A 19,936-nucleotide genomic window follows, 5' to 3' on the forward strand; every position below is an offset into this window, starting at 1 on the left:
TGAGCATCTTTATTAGGGCTCTATGTTTGTCACTCAGTACGATTTTCGATTTGTGGATTTGGCCCGTCATGCTATTCTTCTGCTTCCTACCGAGAGAGAGAGAGAGAGAGAGAGAAAGGGTGAGGAGGTTTATTGAGGGACTTGCTCATCCTATCAGATTGTATATGGCTAAGAAGATTGGGAGTGAGATTTCTTTTCAGACGGCTGCCAAAGTTGCCAGGCGAGTCGAGATGGTACTAACTCAAGGGAGTGGTCAGGGATCTAACAAGAGACCTCGTCCTTTTGGTGGATTCAGTGTTGCCTCATCTGGAGGCAGGGGTACCTTTGGTAGAGGCCATCCCCCCAGGCCATTTCATTTAGCACTCCAGGCTTCTCACGGTGCTTTATGTGGTCATGGCCCTCATACGCATTATTCCGATCAGCTAGCCTACAGTGCACCACCAGCTCCTATTAGTGCATCTCCGCTCCAGAGTTTTTAGGGTGGTTACTCAAGCCGACAGGGTGAGTTTCAGGGTTAGCAGTCATAACAGCTGAGGTCTTGTTATACTTGTGGTGATCCGAGGCACATTGCTAGGTTTTGTCCTCCAACATCGAGCAGTTCTCAACATCATAACTCTTGCCATGGTTCTGGCACCAGATGCTTCATCGCCCACTCAGCCAGCTAGAGGTAGGGGTCAAACGACTAGAGGTGGAGGTCGGGCATTAGAGGTAGAGGTCAGGCCGCTAGAGGTGGAGGCGAGCCAGACAAGGCTCGTCCTCGAGATGTAGTTCAAAGTGGTGCGGCCCATCCCCGATGCTATGCCTTTCCAACTAGGCCTGAGGTTGAGTCATTTGATGCGGTTATTAATGTTTCAATTAGTAGTAGGGATGCCTCAGTTCTATTTGATCTGGGTTCTACTTATTCCTACGTGTCATCCTATTTTGCTTCATATTTGGTTTTACCTCGAGATTCTTTGAGTGCCCCTGTGTATGTGTCCACCCATGAGGGAGATGTTATCGTTATGAATCTTGTTTATCGTTCGTGTGTGGTTACCATTGGAAGTCTTGAGACTCGTGTAGATCTCCTACTTCTCGATATGGTCGATTTTGATGTTATTTTGGGGATGGATTGGTTGTCACCTATCACGCTACATTGATTATCATGCCAAGATGGTGACCTTAGCCTTGCCGGGGTCGCCTCAATTGGAGTGGAGAGGGACTCCAGGCCATTCTACCAGCAGGGTTATCTCTTATGTGAAGGCTCGGTATATGGTCGAGAAGGGGTGTTTAGCTTATTTTGCTTATGTACGTGATTCTAGTGCGGAGGTTCGTTCCATGGATTCAGTATCGGTCGTTCGTGAGTTTCCAGAGGTGTTTCCTGCAGAACTGCATGGGATGCCACTCAACAGAGATATCGATTTCTTTATTGATTTGGCTCCGAGCGTTCAAAAAAAATATGAACAAAAAAAGAGAAAAATAAAAGGATAAATGAAAAGAAAAGAAGAAGAAATAGAGAAATAAAAAAGAAAATAAGAAAAAAGAGAAACAATTACCTACAAAAATTGAAAGGTAATTAATTTTATGGGTAGAAAAAACTAATTTGTAGGCAAGGGTAATTAGTTTAGATTTTGTGGATAAATGTGATGACCCTCCACGTAATCATGCCATATATACGCCATTTGGCATATATTAATGCTTTGTAGAAGCTTACATAAGAGGAAGACTAGCATTTATTAGAAGATTCTAGAGAAGTGTGGACATATCCTTAGGAAGACCCTAGATCCTTATCGATTTGCTAGGAAAGTCCTTGGAATCTTCTAGGCTTACAAAGAGTTCTATAGAAAGCCCTTATCTTGTAAATATTAAGGACTTGTGTAACAATTAATAGTTATGCCCTAGCCCCTACGAGACCAGTATATAAAGGGGGCATTCATTTGTAATTCACTAAGCAAACAATTGAAGTTCTCTCTAATACAAAGCTTCCTTTAAAAATTCTCTTGTATTTTTTCTACCATTCTCTTAGCGATCATGAGTATAGTAAGGCTGACTTGGCATAGCAAGAACATGAGCAAGTTGTGCAAGATCGTGAGTGAGTTGTCAAGTGTCACACGTGTACTTAGTTAACGACTAAGGACGTAAGAACATGGTATCAGAGTAAAGGTTGCAACTAAGGGAATGGCGAACAACGGAGAAATTAACGTTGCTAACCCAAGCCAACGTCATCCAGGATATTGCTGGCAAGAGCGGCTGTAGCACAAAGAGGAATGCCACCAACAAGAGCCAGGAGGTGCCACCCGAGGTTGTGTCAAACGAAGGGCTTACATCCAAAGACCATCTACCAGTGAGGCGAGCGAGGATGAAGTGGAGGTCTTGCCCGAAGACATCTCGCTCAGTAAAGAGTGGGTGATGAAGATGAACGCGGGGATGGACTCTGTAGAGATCTTTGGCCAACGCTTAGGGAAGGTGGAAGGCACTCTTAGTGTTCTTGAGGGACACACTCTTGAAGATATTGAGAGTATTTGAAATGAATTGGAGGGACGTATAAATACCGAAATGGAACTAAGGCAAACCATCGCTGCCTTAGAGTGCAGACTCATGGAGGCTTTGAGTACTATCGATGCTATGAAGGCAAAGCTAGAGTCACTCGAGGAGCATGTCGATGCTGGCGTGACTGAGGCAGCCAACAATGATGTGGTGATGAGAGAGGCCAAGATCAAAAATTCCAACCCTCGGTGTTCAAAGGTGTTCGTGATGCACAAGAAGTGGAAAACATCCTTTGGCACTTGGAGAACTACTTCAGGCACGAAAAAGTGAGGGACGATGAGGCCAAGATCAACACTATCGTGTTGTACCTCTTAGATACTGCCATGTTATGAAGGAGAAGGAATATGGCCGGCGTGGATAAAGGTCTATGTACTTTTAGCACGTGGGATCTATTCAAATCCGAGTTCAAGCGACAGTTCTTTCCAAATAATATCTTGTACGGGGCAAGGTACAAACTTAGGGAGTTGGAGAAAATAAGGAGCATATGTGACTATGTCAAGGAGTTCACTACCCTTATGCTTCGAATACCCAACCTGACCAATGGTGACTTGTTATTCCACTTCATGGATGGGTTACAAAATTAGGATAAACATGAGTTACAACACCGATAAGTCGCAGATATAGACCAAGCCATAGTGGAGGTCGAATCATTTATGGATTTCAGGCATGACAAGCACGATAATGGCAAAGTCAAGGAGTTCTCAAAGGTGGGGGAGACTGTGGCAAAGGCAAGGAGATACAACAACAATACTTCAAGACTCGAGATTCCAAAAAGTCGAGTGGTCGTTAGGGCTACACCGAGAAGAAGGCGTAGGACGAGAAGAAGGGATTCTAAAGATGCGGAGGGCCACACAGCTTCAAGAATTGTCTCGACCTCAAGAGCCTCAATGCCATGGTCCGTGAACGGAAGGAGCAGCAGCAAGGAAAGAGTTCGGAAAGTGCACAGTTAGGTATGATCGGATTATGTGGTGCTGTCACGAAGCAATCTATCCTACCTATAGAGAATGGCAATCAGTATGTAGATCTCACCATCAACAACAAGCTCGCTCGTGCAATGGTGGATACTAGAGCAACTCATAATTTCGTGACTGAGGCTGCTGTAAGAAGACTAGAATTGAAGCTTGCTCTAACCAACTCTTACGTCAAGACCGTGAATGACGAGGTACAGAATGCTCGTGAGGTAGCTAATGGAGTTGGTGTCGAATTGGGAACTTGGAAAGGTATGACAAACTTTACTATAACCGTTATGGATATCTTTGACATCATACTGGGGCAAGAGTTCTTTAGACATTGTCATACTTTGATTGACCCCTACCTCTAACGTCTCTTAGTTATGGAGCGAAAAGGAGCTTGCATGATACCTACAATGACTATGCCACATGGACACACACCTCTCAGCTATGCAGGTTGTCAAGGGGATCAAGAAGGGGGAACCGACGTTCGTGGCAACCATCGCAAGTCTAGAGGAAGACAAGAGTTTTCAAGAGACACTGTCGCCTTGCATAGAGAAGTTTAGGAAAATAAAGATGGCATGCCCGACGAGTTGCCTAAGCATTTGTCGCCTAAGTGAGAGGTAGATCACAAGATCAAGTTGTAGCCAGGGGCTAAGCCACCCGCATTTTCCCCATATCGTATGGCACTGCCCGAGCTAGAAGAGCTCAAGAAAAATTGAAAGAGCTGCTAGATGTTGGTCATATTCGCCCATCAATGGCACTTTTTAGCGCACCAGTATTGTTCTAGAAGAAGAAGGATGGATCGTTGCGTTTGTGCATAGACTACCGAGCACTTAATAAAGTCACAGTGAAGAATAAGTATCCGATCCCGCTCATTGTTGACTTGTTCGATAGACTTGGGCAAGCCAAGTACTTTACCAAGGTGGATCTTCGCAAAGGCTAATACCATGTTTGCATTGCGGAAGGGGATGAGCCAAAGATAGCATGTGTGATGAAATATGGAGCCTTTGAGTGGTTGGTGATGCCCTTCGGCTTAACCAATGCACAAGCCACGTTTTTCACCCTTATGAACAACATTTACATCCCTACCTTGATCAGTTTGTGATAGTCTACCTAGACGACATAGTCATCTACAACAACACCTTGGAGAAGCACATGGAGGACTTAAAGAAGGTTTTCCAAGTCTTACAGGAGAACGAGATATACATCAAAAGGGAGAATTGCGAGTTTGTACAATCAAAGGTGCACTTCTTAGGCCATGTGGTTAGCAATGGCGAGCTACGCATAGACGAGGCTAATGTACGTGCTATCTAGGAGTGTGAGGCACCTATAAAGGTAACTGAGATGAGATCCTTCCTTGGCCTTGTTAACTGCTATCGTCGGTTCATCAGTGGCTGCTCAGCAAAGGCCCCACCATTGACTGAGTTTATAAAGAAGAACAAGCCACGGGTTTGGACGGAGCATTGTCAAAAGGCGTTTGAAGGCCTTAAGGCAGCTGTCATAAAGGAGCCAGACTTGGTGTTACCTAACTTTACTAAGACATTTGAGGTGCACACAGATGCCTCAGACTTTTCCATTGGGGTGTCCTGATGCAGGATAAGCATCCCATAGCGTTTGAGAGCTGTAAGTTAAATGAGACGGAGCGGCGTTACACGGTGCAAGAGAAGGAGATGACTGCCATTGTGCATTGCCTTCGTACATGGCGACATTATTTGCTCGGGTCGAGGTTTGTGGTCAAGACTGACAATGTGGCAACTAGCTACTTACAGACGCGGAGGAAGCTCACACCAAAATAGGCTAGGTGGTAGGATTTCTTGGCCGAGTTTGATTATGTGCTGGAGTACAAGCCGGGAAGAGGTAACGTTGTAGCTGATACATTGAGGCAGAAAGCGAGCTTGCTGCCATCACTTCAGCAAGTTGGGACATTCGCAAGGCATGCAACATGATCCAACAGCCAAACAGCTTATTGAGTTAGCCAACCAGGGCAAAATTGGATGTTTTTTGGTAGAAGACGGCTTATTACTTACCACGGGTCAGCGGTTCTACGTGCCTAATTTTGGAGACATTAGACGGGGGATCATAAGGGAGAGTCATGACACAATGTGTGCTGGTCATCCTGGCCAACGTTGCACCAGGGCCTTAGTTGAGTCAGTCTACTATTGTCCACGCATGCAAGATAATATAGAATGTTATGTGCAGACTTGTCTTTTATGTCAGCAGAACAAGGTTGAGCAACAGCAGCCTGGAGGACTTTTGGAGCCACTACCAGTTGTAGAGCATCCATGGGAGAGCGTAACTATGGACTTTATCACTTTCCTACCAAACTCCGAGGGTTATGGTACTATTATGGTGGTCGTGATAGATTTTTCAAATATGCCACATTCATGCTCGCCTCACCAGGTTGCAGAGCCAAGGAAGTCGTCAAGCTATTCTTTAAGAACATGGTAAAGTATTGGGGCATACCAAGGCATATAATCAGTTATCGAGACCCCCACTTCAGTGAAAAATTTTGGAGAGAGTTGTTCGACATACTTGGCATGGAGCTGCACTTTTACACTAGTTTCCACCCATAGACGGAACGAGTCAATGCCTTACTAGAATTCTACTTGAGGCATTATGTAAGCGCGTATCAGAAAGATTAGGCAAGGCTCCTAGACATCGCCCAATTCTCTTATAACTTGTAGCGGGGTGAGTCCACGGGGCGGACACCATTTGAGCTAGCCACAGGCCAACAACCACAAACTCCACATTCATTAGCAGCCGCGTTCGAGGGAAAGAGTTTGGGGGCTTATCATATGGACAAAGGATATGAGGAGCAGCTTGACACTGCTAAGTCCTGCTTGGATAAGGCAGCTAAGAAAATGAAATAGTTTGCGAACTTTAAACGGCGTCTCATGGACTATAGAGTTGGGGACATGGTCATGGTGAAGTTTAACCCAAGACAGTTCAAGGCACTACGGGGCATGCATCAGAATCTGATTCGAAAGTATGAGGGGCCATTTAAGATCGTCACCAAGGTAGGCAAGATCTCATACAAGCTTGACATGCCATCATATCTTAAGATCCACCACGTCTTCCATGCCAGCATGCTTAAGCCATATCATAAAGATAAGGATGATCCGAGTAAGGGCCAATCAAGTCGAGCGCCAATGACTATCACCGCCTCACATGATCGGGAGATTGAGGCTATTATGGATTACTAGACCACGCGAAAACAAGGGCAAAAAGCCACCGCTATGTTCGTCGTCCATTAGAAAAGGCAATCACCGAAGGAGGCCACGTGGGAACGATATGAAGACTTGTGGCAATTCAAGGATAAGATTCGAGAGCTTATGCAGCAGCATTGCGCCGCAGTCATCACAATATTAGGTGGGGGAGAGTGTGATGACCCGCCATGTCATCATGCTACATATTCGCCATTTAGCATATATTAATGTCATGTGAAAGCTTACATAAGAGGAAGGCTAGCCTTTGTGAAAAGATTCGAGAGAAGTATGAACCTTTCCTTAGGAAGACCCTAGATCCTCATGGATTTTCTAGGAAAATCCTTGCAATCTTCTAGGCTTGTAGAGAATTCTAGAGAAAACCCTTATCTTGTAAATATTAAGAACTTGTGTAACAATTAATAATTACACACTAGCCCCTAGGAGATTAGTGTATAAAGGGGGACATTCATTTATAATTCACTAAGCAAACAATTCAAATTCTCTATAATACAAAGCTTCCTTTAACAATTCTCTTGTGTTCTTTCTACTATTCTCTTAGCGACCTTGACTGTAGTAAGACTGACTTGGCATAACAAGAATGTGAGCAAGTTGTGCAAGATCGTGAATGAGTTATCAAGTGTCACACATGTACTTAGTTAACGACTAAGAACGTGACATAAAGCTATAAAACTCTCCTTTAACAACACTCCAAATTCATAGATATGCAAATTGTTGGCCTGAAACACACGTCATTCATGACTATGCATAAATTAAATAAAACATATTAATATGCTTATATTGTCTAGCTCTTATTTTCCCTCTACTTTTCGACTCTAATATATAAGCAACAATAAATTTATGAAATATCATCTTAGTTATGTCAACCAAACTAACTTATGGTGTAGTACTAGTATCTTCACCATCTTCATTGCAAATCCGCTATTTCCTCTTCACCTGTAATAAAAATAGCTTCTATTTCACAATCCTTGAATTCATCAACCCAAAGATTTGCAAAAATAACTATATAGAAGTACAAGTTAGTTCTTATATTCATCAACCCAAGGATTACTCATATTACATGATGCAAAAATTAAATAAAAAGGTTTAATAAACATGGATATTGGATTTTTCTCAAATAAAATTTTCCAAAATTTGCTTAAAAGTATTTCGATCAAAATCAAGATTGTCGACTATTATGTAAATGAAAAGAACTAAACCCCTGTTTGGCCATAGATTTTGTCAAGTTTTTTCCAAATTCTTTTTTTGGCAAAACATGTTTGTCTATAAATTTTATCCATGTTTTGGCAGATTTTGAAAACAAAAATTTCAAATCCCAAAACTATCTCTAGACCTATTTTTGGCCTAAAATATTACTGTTGAATTTTTTAACAATTTCAAAAATTATCGAAATTTTTTGTATTTTATAAAAAAGCTCACTATCTATTATGACCCAACTAATTACTAACATTTTTTTTGGACTGGTGAATCTTGTAATATTACTGCAATTTGACGAATTATAATGGCTAGTAATTGTTTTATTAGTAATTGATATTAAAATATCAGGTTATAGTTTTAAGATAGTGTAATATGTAATTCATTATAAAAATGATAATTTTGTGCCAAACTTATTTATGTTCAGGACAATGGTTTGTGATAATGATAATGAATGGCATTGATGAAGGTTCTGCATATATAGGATTAACAATTTTGTTTGTTTGGTATTGTTGGGTATTTTTGATAGTTTTTTGAACTTATGAGTATAAGTCACATTTTTTTTCAAAAAAAAAAAAATGAAACATGTTTTGAAAAATACCAAACTTCACTTAAGTCAGATTTTTAAAATAAAATTGGAAATTTATGGCCAAACGCTACCTTAGAAACTTTGACTTCACCTGGCGCTTTCCGGTTCTACAAAAGCAGGATGATCAAAATCTGCACCTTGAATGGCAATACACTCAACATTTGCAACTTCATCCAAATTAGTCGAGTCATACTTGTATCCATAAAAGTTTTTAGTATCACTCATAAAAATTGCTTCATTTTTCTATTCTCAAACAAAAAATAATGAAACAGGTTAATTATCACCAAAAAAATAAATAAATAAGTTGTTAGAAATGAATTATATATACCTTGTCATGGTAAGGAACATCAAATGGAGAAACCAAAGCCAAGGAAGATCGATCGAGCTGCTCTTCTAATTGTTGTCTTTGCATTTGCAATGTGGCCATTTCTTTACAAAAAGAAATTTGTTTTCGTACCATTTCAAGCTCCTTTTCATATGCTTCAATTTCTGCTCTCAGTTTTCTTTCAATGCCAAGACAGCCATACACTGGATTTTCCTTCCAAACCTTAGCCTCTAAAATTAAGGTCTCAGCAGTTTTTTCCTTCTGATCATCAGCAACAGAATTAAGCAATTTTATGGTGTTATTTACTCCGAAAAGTCGATAAACATTTTGAAAATCTTCACTTCTATTAGAAGGAAAATAAGGAGCTAATTGGCAATTTTCGTCACATTTTTTCCTTTGGTGTTTACATGCTGCACATGCACCAACAAACATGAGCATATCTGCATTCATTGTTTTTTTTTTCTTCTTCCTTTTTTCTTCTGAACGTGAAAATGGAGAAGAATTTGCGAGTTAGACATAAGTCAATGAACAAAATATATAGGAGTATATCGATTTACCACTTTTATTACAGAATCAGGTAACACTGGAGATAATAGGATTTGAGTATGTAAATTTAATAGGCCTAGATTTGATTCTTTAAAATGATAGATATGTTTTAGTCTTTTATAGTAGGCAAATCCTTCATGTTACTAAATATGTTCATATTTGGTTACCTGTGGTTCATTGAATTACTTTATTATAGTTCAAGCTAAGTTTTAAAAAAACTCAATAAAATTCCCTTGTGTGGTTGCATTAGAGTTAATATACATATATAAAGTGTGTATTTTAGAAAGAAGAATGACGTAATTAATATTTGGTAAAAGAAATTAAACGCTAGTTTTTGGTTATTTAATTGAAAAGGAAAAGGTTCAATCCACAAGTGTATTTATACTAACGGTAGAAGTAATGAAGCTACACGGTACAAGTAATTAAGCTACATTGCAAACAATAACATGTTTATGTGATAATGAAAAAAGTTACATTCATACCATATTAATTAATTATACATTTCAGAAACGCAATTTATTCATAAATGCAATTTATAAGTTGCATTTTCAGTTATAAATAACATTCAAATATTAAATTTATAAGTTGGCATTCAAAAAGTTACGCAAATTTAAAATACGGAAAAAGTCTAAAAATATCCTTGAACTATACAAAATAGCTCAAAAATATCCTCCATTTGTTTTTTGTGCCAAAATATCCCTGTCGTCTATGTTTTGGCCCAAAAAGGCCCCTAAATCGTTAGTTTTGTCATTGAAGCTGGCATGGCAGTCCAACTGGGTTAGAATTGCTTATATGGTCGTCCACCTACGCAATCCATATGTGAAACTTATTTTTTCGGAAATTTTATTTTTCCAGAATTTTTTAATAAAATACAAAATCAACATTTATTCTGAAAAAAGTAAAAAAATCCAAAACAAATATTTTTTTTTTGGATTTTTTTTAATTAAATACAAAATCAACACTTATTCCGAAAAAAAAGTAAAAAATTTACGAAAAAAATATTCTTGATTGGGGTTTATGATTTGATTCCAATCAAGAATAATTATTTAATCAAATCATATACCCCAATAAAGAATAATTTTTTCGTAAATTCTTTACTTTTTTTCGGAATAAGTGTTGATTTTGTATTTTAATTAAAAAAAATTCGAAATAAATATATTTTTCGAATTTTTTTACTTTTTTCAAAATAAATGTTGATTTTACATTTTATTAAAAAAATTTGGAAAAATAAAATTTCCGAAAAAATAATTTTCACGCATGGATTGCTTAGGTGGACGACCATGTAAGCAATTCTAACTCATTTGGACTGTCATGTCAGCTTCAATGGCAAAACTAACGGTTTAGGGGCATTTTTGGGCCAAAACATAGACGACAAGAATATTTTGGTACCAAAAGTAAACGAAGGATATTTTTGAGCTATTTCGAATAGTTCAAGGATATTTTTGGACCTTTTCCGTTTAAAATATGTGAGGTGAGCGTGGACATAACATATACTATAGGACCTTGTATTTCCCTTTTTGTTCCCTTTCCCCCAACTTAGTTTTTCTGGATTAATCTCCACTTTAGGGAGGAAGATTTTTCTAAGTGTCACGGTAACCCATGTTAATTAATGAAAATAGGACTACTTGTAAATTGAGATTGTTATCTCTGCTAATATGTGGATTTCATGGTTAGTTTGATTATTAAAGTGATGGGTCGTCATAGCTAGAGGCGAAATCAGAATTTTTAAATTTGTGAATTCTAAATTTTAAATGATAACTTGCTAGATTCGAGATTGATTATTTATATATAATATTAATTAAATTTTTAACACAAATACATAATCTTAATAAAAATTACTTTAGTTCTGCCAAAATCGTAATTTCTATTCTAGCTTCGCTCGGGTCCCTAGCATTTCTTCCATCTCTATTTGACACCTCAAGGTGATGCATAATGAACTCACAATGCACTGAGGAGTCGTTTTGTCGAAAACAAATTATATCGGAATAATTTATTTCGGGATTAGTTATTCCATTATTCTACAGGAATAAAAAATACTATAATCCCGAAATAACTGATTTCGAAATTAATTATATAGCAACTTTATTCCAATCAAATATGAGTTTAAATTTAATTTCAAAATTAATTATCCATTACCGTTCGTGCCAAACAAGCCGGAAGATGATGTTTTGACAGGGAAAGGGGAGGGGCCGTTAGTTTCCTGACGATAGTTTACTCAAGGACGGAACTTGCTCACTTTTGGAAACGTGAAAGGATGTTTTCTGTTCATATAATAAATACTGTAAGGAGGTAGTTAAGTTATTTGTAAACTTCAAGGATGTTTTTGGCGAAAACGCTAATACGTACCTCGTATAAAAAATACATACGAGTACAAGTTAACCAAATCCCTTTTTTTTTTTTTGTATTTGACAACTCAATTCTCAGAAACGCTACGCACTGAAGTTGAGCTCGATCGATAATGGCGGAGAAGCCTCAACCTGTTCAAGTCTTATACTGTGGAGTCTGCGGGTTACCCGCTGAGTTCTGTGAGTTCGGACCCGACTTCGAGAAATGCAAACCCTGGTTGATTCAAAACGCACCCGATACCTACCCGGATCTTCTCAAAGGTGGTTATTACCCTATTAAAACCTTAATTTATGGTAATCTTGTTTTATAATATAGAGTCTGTTTTCCTTAATTCTTATGCTTTTGTTTATTAATTTTTTTTTGCAGAATCAAATGGAAAAGAAGCTGATAAAGTCTCTGACAAGCTTCAGTCCACTTCAATCTCAGAAGGTGAAAGCCTTTTTGCTGTTTCGTTTGAACACACTTGCGATTTTTCAAAGGTGTTTAATTGCTGATAGACTAGTCATATTCTTGTCAAACTCTGTTTTATGTGGATATATAAATGAAATGAAATAATTTAGGTACCTTATGTGTATTGTTGTTTAGTTTAATTGGATTCTCCAGAAATAATGATTCTAAGATGCTAACAAGGAAAGGGGTGAAAAAAGTAATAATTTTTGGTCGATGAAACTGGAATGAGACCATGGTTGGAATCCCAGCAGATATAACAAAGCTAGGTGATTTATTCTTATGAGCTGAAGCCTTGGTGGACAAAGTTATCCAGTACTTATACTGGTGGACTGGTGTGAGGACATGAGTAGCCGGTAAATAGTGGAGGTGCGCACGAGCTTGCTGGATATCACTGTTATGAAAAAAACCTGTAATTATCTTGGGGTTAGTACAATATTCTATTCGGTACTTTGTGGTGGCTTAATAAGCTGACACTGCAATTGTAGGTTGTAGAGGGGAATTCTGTCTGAAGTTTAATTCAATCTTTCTGATCAGTGATCCCTCACCTTATTCAAGATATCAAAGCCGATCCTAGCTGTGATGCCTATAAATGCCAGGAAAATATCTGTGCTGTATAAAGTTGAGAAAGACCAAGGACATAAATTCTCATAAGGTTGCTACAGATATCCTGTCATCAACATGCCATGAGGAAGAAGAATTGTGTATACAGGCTTGAAAGATCTTTTGGAGCTGCTTACAGAAAAATTTCCTGATTTATGGTATCTAGTCTAAGTTTGACAATTGGTTAGGGTATGTCATTGAGTCATTATTGGTTGTATTCCCTTAGTTTCACAAGTTCTTTTCGTATCTCTTCTCTGATTATCAATCTAAATGGTTTTCCCTCTTCCAAAGTTGAGCGATAGTTTCTTTTTATAATGTCCTCTGTGCTGATCTATATACTTCTCCTCATGTTATTGGGTACTCCCAGATCGTTTTGGTGGATGGCCTTTTGCTATTTCTTCCATTAGTCATTTTATTGCAAAAAGATGCCTAGTCTACAGGAGGCATACACAGAAATCGATAGAAAATAGTTTCTTTCTACAAACTCTACCCAATCATCTTTACAGATAAGGGTATCTTGTGAACTCCACGAATAAAGCAGCATACTCCTATGCTATTATAGATTGATTCACTTTGCCTTCGCTTGAGGAGGGCTCCTCCATGTTGTCCACATAACTTCTTGTGGAGTGATATTCCAAGCTCTTTTAATGGTGCAAGGCATTCTCTTATTTAGTTTGGTCACAAAGGTGTAAGTTTTTTGTGTATCTCTTAGTCTGGAAGGTCGTATTCAATGTCAAAACTTCTACTTGATTACATTTGTTAAGTGACTAACATGAAGGCTCTCCATAGTTTCTCAATGTGTACCTAGCACAGTGACACCTGCCTCTACATTACCCTCTTGCACGGGGCACTTGGGTGTGGAGGGGAATTAGTTTGATTCTCTGCATAGGATTTGATTATACGTTACTGCTTCAAATAATATTATGACTTATGAGGGTTAGGCTAAAAAGGGAAGAGAATGTTACATTTGATTACTTGGCACAGATTTGTTATGTCTTCTTGAAATCCAAGAATTTGCGTACTAGAAGCCGGGTTTATAGCATTGTAAAGTACTAGAGCTTATTGGTTGTTGACTTTTCTGTTGCCTCTTATAGAATATTTGATCACAATAAGTCGTTTTTTGTATATACTATTGGCGTGTAGTTTCTAAGGCATGTTGCTTCTCTGAAGTCTCTAAGCTCTACGTAATTTAGAAAATGCTTTACTTATGAATCTTTGTGAATACTGAAGATCCCAGGTCTTAAGCTATGTAACTGAAAACAGACACATTTTGTTTGAAACAGGAAAAACTATCTAAAGTAAAAATCTAAAGTACCTTTCTGAAATATATTTGAAGGGCAAACTGGCAAAGTATAAATCTAAAGTTCCTTTCTGTTACTTATGTTTCAGCTCATTACAAGCATGAACAATTATTACAGAAGGGATCATGTTCTAATGAATAATGCCCTTTTTCACCTTAGAAGAAAATATTTAGCGTAATGTATGATAAATGTACACAAAAGCTTATAATCGAAACTAGAGCCAAATGAACTGGAAGTAGTAGAAAGGAGTTAGAAACTTGGAGGGGTCTAACTCACCCACAACTATTCCAATTCTTTGACCGAAAAAAAATTGCTACCAAGTTCTAGTGCTTTGCTGGAGAAACTTCAAAGGGGTCTAACCACCCATAACCATTCCAAATCTTTAATTGAAAATGAATTATGGTCATTTCTACCAAGTTGAAGTGGTTTGCTTGAGAAGTCAGAACAGGAGCCAATGAAGTTGAGGTTGTGAGTTGTGGTTAGAAATAAGTGATGTCCCTGTATTAGGGTGCATGTATGTGAGAGGGGGGGGGGGCAAGAAAAGAGTGATTGAAGATGAAGGAGGAGGAGATTGATGATGAGATCAAAGGGTTTTGTTTGGTGATCCAAATATTTGTTGGCTGGTGTTTGTCATGTCCTGAACTATGGTAAATCCTGTGTTCTATATGGAAAAACACGTTGGGGTCCTTTCTAAGTTTTTCCCCAGAAATTCTCCTCCTTTTAGTCACCAAACAAGTTTTCCCTCTTTGTTCCCTTTCTCCGAAAATTGAGACAAAAAATAGAACAATCTTGTCAACCAAGCACTACCTAAGTATTAAGAGCTTCAGATATGAGTTGCTTTTTTTAAGCAGGCTGGAAATTTCTTTAAAGCACTGGAGCTCGTAGATAACTTTAAACATATTCCCTAGATCATAGGTGATAAAGGGGAAGGATCTGATATTCATCCCGGGGGGGGGGAGGAAGAGGGATTGATGCAGAGGATTGTAAAGAGACGTTGATTTCCTTTTTTCACATTAACATTTTGTCTACTGTTTTGAGTTAAAAATTGTATGTTCTCGCTATTGAGCCGTGCCTGCTGGTTTCTAAGTTACTATGTTCCATTTTCTTCTTGTTGTCTCTCCTGTTTCTTTACCCTTTATGATATCTACTTAGAAAGCCCTTTTGAACAGAGAACTCTAGGTTTGACTTTGGTATTTTGTTTAATCTGCCTTCTGAATTTGCATTTTCAAATTGTGCTTATCCTCTTTCTTCCCTTTGTTGGATCAGGTTCTTCAGCATCTAAACCAGAAGAAGTCAAACGCCTTCCTGGTGGAAAGATAAAAAAGAAAGTAAGAACTTTCAAGGACTTTCCTTTTTATCTGAAGCATGCAAATCTCTCTTTTAAAGTTTCTATTGCCCCCGTCCCAATGACAATACAAGCCACGGTACAAATTTTGTGTGTTTACTTTCTTGGAATTCCTCCTGTTAATTCCTTTTGGTGTAAAATTTTGTATTACATCCCTGTCAGCTTCCTTCCTAGGTTAGGCTAATTAGCTTCCTTCTTATTTGTTATACTTTTACCGACATATTGTGAATGTGGATGATGCTAATTAAAAGGTTAAACACTTTTTCATCATGAAAAATTAAGTAGTGATCCACTGTTTATTCTTCATTATGTCATTTTCCTTAGATACTATTTTTGCCTGGTTGAACTTACTGGCTGGAGCTATTGTGTTTTGTGAAGGACTTTTTCCTTGTCAATGTGAAGAAAGAAAGCTTGCCTGTGAGGTCCATGTCATGATCAACCTTTCTTGTCTGAAGGCGGTGTGTAAGGACTAAATAAAGTACTAAACTAACGGAAAGCAATAGAGCTTATAAGAATCACTTTTACCCACAAAAATCCCTTTGAACTAGTACTCAGAAGCTGCCAAAGATACTCTTTAGGCTAGCTCACAAAAATTCCTGTTAACTAGTTTCCCCGTGAACTTACTCTTTAGGCTAGTGTTTCTCTTTGCATAAGCAATGTTTGCTGTTATAGGCATTAGGCTAGACTTTCATTTCATGGATGAAAATTGTTAGTACCAGATAAGCGAGTTGTAATTGTTTGACTTAATGTCTCGATCTTTTTTGGCCCTCTAAATCGAGCATTTGCTTATTTCAGCATTAGTTATAAAACCTGTCAGAGAACCCGGGGAAGTGGTTGTCAAGGGTCCTCTGTTCTGGGACCCTCGGTGTAAAGATAAAACACGTATGATCTTGAGGCTTTAGAGGAAATAAAGGTGTCACGTGGATAGAAGCAAATGGCTGCTCCTTTTGGGTTTCTTTTCTTTCTATGTTCCTTTTCTTTTTGTTAATTGAGAATTTGAAATAGATATGTGGATATCCTAATGGGATAGAGTAGGTTTACTAAGAGTTCTTATCTCAGATACTTGAATCGATTTGGGCAACTAACTTAAGCAATGCAAAAGTCAGCAAATAAATTCAAGTATGATTTCATAAGTGATAGTATGACTGAAAATCATTTGGCATGATGTAGTTTGCTATACAAAAAGGGTAGAAACAGCGAGTGACATATCTACAAGTGATACACAATGTTTCAACTTCCTACAATCAGCTTTTAACTGTGCCCAGGACCAGAGCTCCTAAACTAATCTCGATTGATGATAAGTTGTTGAATTATTTTGTAGGACAAGCAAGAAATTATTATTGAAAAGGTGACACGGAACAAGCGGAAAAGTATCACTACCATCAAAGGCCTCGAACTCTTTGGTGAGCAAATACCTATATTTTAATCTGTATTATGTTGTATAATGTGTGCTCTTCTTTCTTTAGGTCCTTTTCAACTTCCAAGTTGCTGCAGTTCTTAGCTTGGCTAACTTTTTTTTACATTTAAGGTGTTAAACTAAGCGATGCTTCCAAAAAGCTTGGTAAAAAGTTTGCTACTGGAGCTTCCGTGGTGAAGGTGTGTTGAGTTGTGGGTTTTATTTTCTCTGGTACAGTTTTGTTGTATGCCTGACCTGCATTCACCCTTCAGGGCCCAACTGAGAAGGAGCAGATTGACGTTCAAGGAGACATATTTTACGACATTGTGGACTTTATTACAGAAACCTGGCGCGATGTAATGTTAATTTCTCTCTTATACTCAATTTTTTGTCTTTAAATGTATAGCTGGTTCTTTAGTACTATTACAGAAAATTATGGCTGATTTTATAGCTGTATTTTTATAATTACCAGAGTGAGTCAAATTTCTCTCTTTATCTAAGAAAGGAACTGCAATTAACAGAGATCAGGTCCCCCTATATGTGGTCAAAAGACAAAATTTTGATCTACTTGAGCCCAACCTTGGGCTTCTGAAGTTTAAATTATGCTTTAGAATTTGTCCTTTCATCTAAAACAGTTTGTAAACTTCTTTCTTGTTGCTACTATATGTTGTCAAAGACTAGTGAGTTATAGTAAAAAGGGCAGCTTTTATCTTTGATCGCTTTTTGGTGCACTCATATAGTCCCTACTTGTATAGAAGATTGGGTGTCTTTTGTAGAGAATCATATTTTGATGTAAATTCTCTACTTTTTGGTATACTTATTGTATACGGGAGTTTTTCTCCCTTTTGATTAATACAATTTACCTTGTAAAAAAAAGGCAGCTTGGTGCACTAAGCTCCCCCTATGCGCGGGGTCCGGAGAAGGACCGGACCATTTTGAAATTTATTTTCCATTTCTTGTGTCCCCTCTAGAGTCTGATAAGAGCTTAATCAGATCTGGAATTTATTCTATATTTGAGGTTTTGGTCCATGTCTTTACGTTTTAATACTGTGTATGTTGTTGTTTGTTTGTCCATGTTTGTGCCTACATTATAGTACTTCACATGTTTGGTATTGCTCTCAGTGTCCCCTCAAGTGTTAGATAAGAACTTAACCAGATTGAGATGAAATAACTGAGAGGCTAATCGGAACTTCCTCTTTCCTGCTATTTCTATTTTTGGAGCCTGTGGCTACTTTCTTTCGTTGAACATCTACATTAAATGGAGACCGAATTGTGCGTGGGAATAGTGTTATTTAGGTTAGTTAGTAGTTTGACCCGGTCAGTATTGATCACTTTACTATCTTGTTGTTTTTATTCTGCTTTTATATGGTTTTTTGGTACCGTTCCTTCTTGTCTATATCTTCTTTAATGTTGTGCTTATGCTTTCTTGAGCCGAGGGTCTATTGGAAACCACCTCTCTATCTTCACAAGGTAGGGGTAAGGTCTGCGTACACATTACTCTCATACTGGGTATGTTGTTGTTGTAGTAGGTAGTTTAATTGAAAAAGTTAAAAATATTATATTAGTAAATACCCTTGTCTTATCCAATTTGTTAAGATGTTTGCTGAAGCTATTTTACTTTGCGGTTCTCAGGTTCCAGAATCTGCAATATTCTTCATAGAAGATGGGAAAAAGGTTCCCGCTGCATAAGCTTGGGAGACTGGTCAGTCTTGTTTTCAGCAAGGTGTTTTATTTATTCTATGTTCATAGCAAATCGACTAAATTTTGGGGTGAAATTTGTTTGGAGCTATTGAGGCTCCTAACCCATCCGACCCTTTTCTCTACAGCAGCTAAGGAAACCCAAAAACAGAATGGGATTTTGCAGTTGAGATATGGTTTGGTATGCAGCATATCTGCTTGGTACAGTTGCTGCATTACTATTTTGTTTCTGAATTTGGACAAAGTGAAATTTTGTATTACACTGTAGTTAGTGATAGTTTCTCTCTTATAATTGAATGGCGTTGGTATTTCTTTTTATATCAATATTTGTGGATTAAATTCTAAGTTGGTTATCAGTAAGAAAAATAAAGGGAAATTTTCATAGAGCACTATCTTTTAGTAGTAATTAGCCATCTATAGATACTATTTGCTATATTATGGATTATAGATACATTTTATGTGGTTATAAGATTATTTGATTTATTTAAGCTATTGTATTCATGGATATAGTAGCAAAAATAGGCGTGAATCAGGGAAGTTCAGCTAATTAGTTGTTGTATTCGAGTGTATTCGACTATATTCATGGAGTGATACATGGGGTTACAACTGGACAGATTATTGTATTCGATTGTATTCATGGCGTGAAATAGGGGATTACACTGTTTTTAAAACGGAAAGTGAATCAATTAACATAATAGACTCCTAATATAACTCAACAAACTCAATTATAACACACAAATTTTGTATTTTCAGTTATAAAAAAAATTCTCAACCGAAAAATACCCTAGAAACATAGCAATCTTCAGAGAAATTATATAATACATCTGAATACATAAATTATATTAATTAAAAAACGTATGAATACATTCATGGTATATAGCAAGACAGTGAATACAATGAAATACATAGAATACAGCGGGATACATTGAAATACAATGAGAAAAAAAGACAGTGAATACAATGAAATACATAGAATACAACGAGATATATTGAATTACAATGAAAACAAAAAAGACAATGAAATATATGAAAATACATTGAAATATATTAACAGAAAATCATCCTACAACATCCATATCTCCAGGCTCACCATCTCTGGAGACACCTTTGTCTCCACTAACAAACTGAAGTTGGCAGAGACGAATATACTTGAGCAACTCCAAAACTCAAACATGGAGATTTAACCCTTCTAATAGATTTGGGAATCCAAGAACAAAGCCACTTCTAATCTAGGAAGGCCATAAAATAAAGTTCAAAGAGCATTTTGCCAAAATGCTTATCGCATTATGTTCCCAAAAAATAATTAAGTGTGCAGTAAGTCTACCGGTGGCTGCTGTTGTTGGTGAGAAACCAACCGGATTAAATGTTCCATAGATTTTAGACCGGCTGAAGCAGAGAGTGAACCTGCTCTGAAGTGGGCTTTGCACAAATCCGGTGGAAGGAGGA

At 37.7% G+C, this 19,936-nt stretch overlaps 2 protein-coding genes across 6 annotated transcripts; one reads left to right on the forward strand and one right to left on the reverse strand.

Moving 5' to 3' along the window:
- Positions 1-8,570: 8,570 nt before the first annotated feature.
- On the reverse strand, positions 8,571-9,258 carry LOC104247335 (LOB domain-containing protein 24-like). Its single transcript, XM_009803316.1, has 2 exons — positions 8,812-9,258; positions 8,571-8,726 (listed from the first exon to the last, which is right to left on the reverse strand). Exons 1-2 carry the CDS (start codon positions 9,256-9,258, stop codon positions 8,571-8,573), a joined length of 603 nt encoding a protein of 200 aa, XP_009801618.1.
- A 2,403-nt stretch (positions 9,259-11,661) lies between these two features.
- LOC104247333 (translation machinery-associated protein 22-like) lies at positions 11,662-18,876 on the forward strand. Of its 5 annotated transcripts, none has more exons than XM_009803310.2 (8): positions 11,662-11,960; positions 12,067-12,129; positions 15,318-15,379; positions 16,718-16,799; positions 16,925-16,992; positions 17,065-17,148; positions 18,425-18,515; positions 18,619-18,876. In XM_009803310.2, the coding sequence occupies exons 1-7, from the start codon at positions 11,813-11,815 to the stop codon at positions 18,479-18,481; spliced, it is 564 nt and encodes a 187-aa protein (XP_009801612.1). In that variant the 5' UTR covers positions 11,662-11,812; the 3' UTR covers positions 18,482-18,515; positions 18,619-18,876. The 5 variants fall into 5 exon arrangements, with proteins under 5 accessions (XP_009801612.1, XP_009801613.1, XP_009801614.1 ...); XM_009803311.2 differs by having other exon boundaries at positions 18,622-18,876; XM_009803312.2 differs by having other exon boundaries at positions 18,425-18,494.
- Positions 18,877-19,936: the final 1,060 nt, after the last annotated feature.

This window comes from Nicotiana sylvestris, chromosome 7 (assembly GCF_000393655.2).
Source record: "Nicotiana sylvestris chromosome 7, ASM39365v2, whole genome shotgun sequence".
NCBI lineage: Eukaryota > Viridiplantae > Streptophyta > Magnoliopsida > Solanales > Solanaceae > Nicotiana > Nicotiana sylvestris.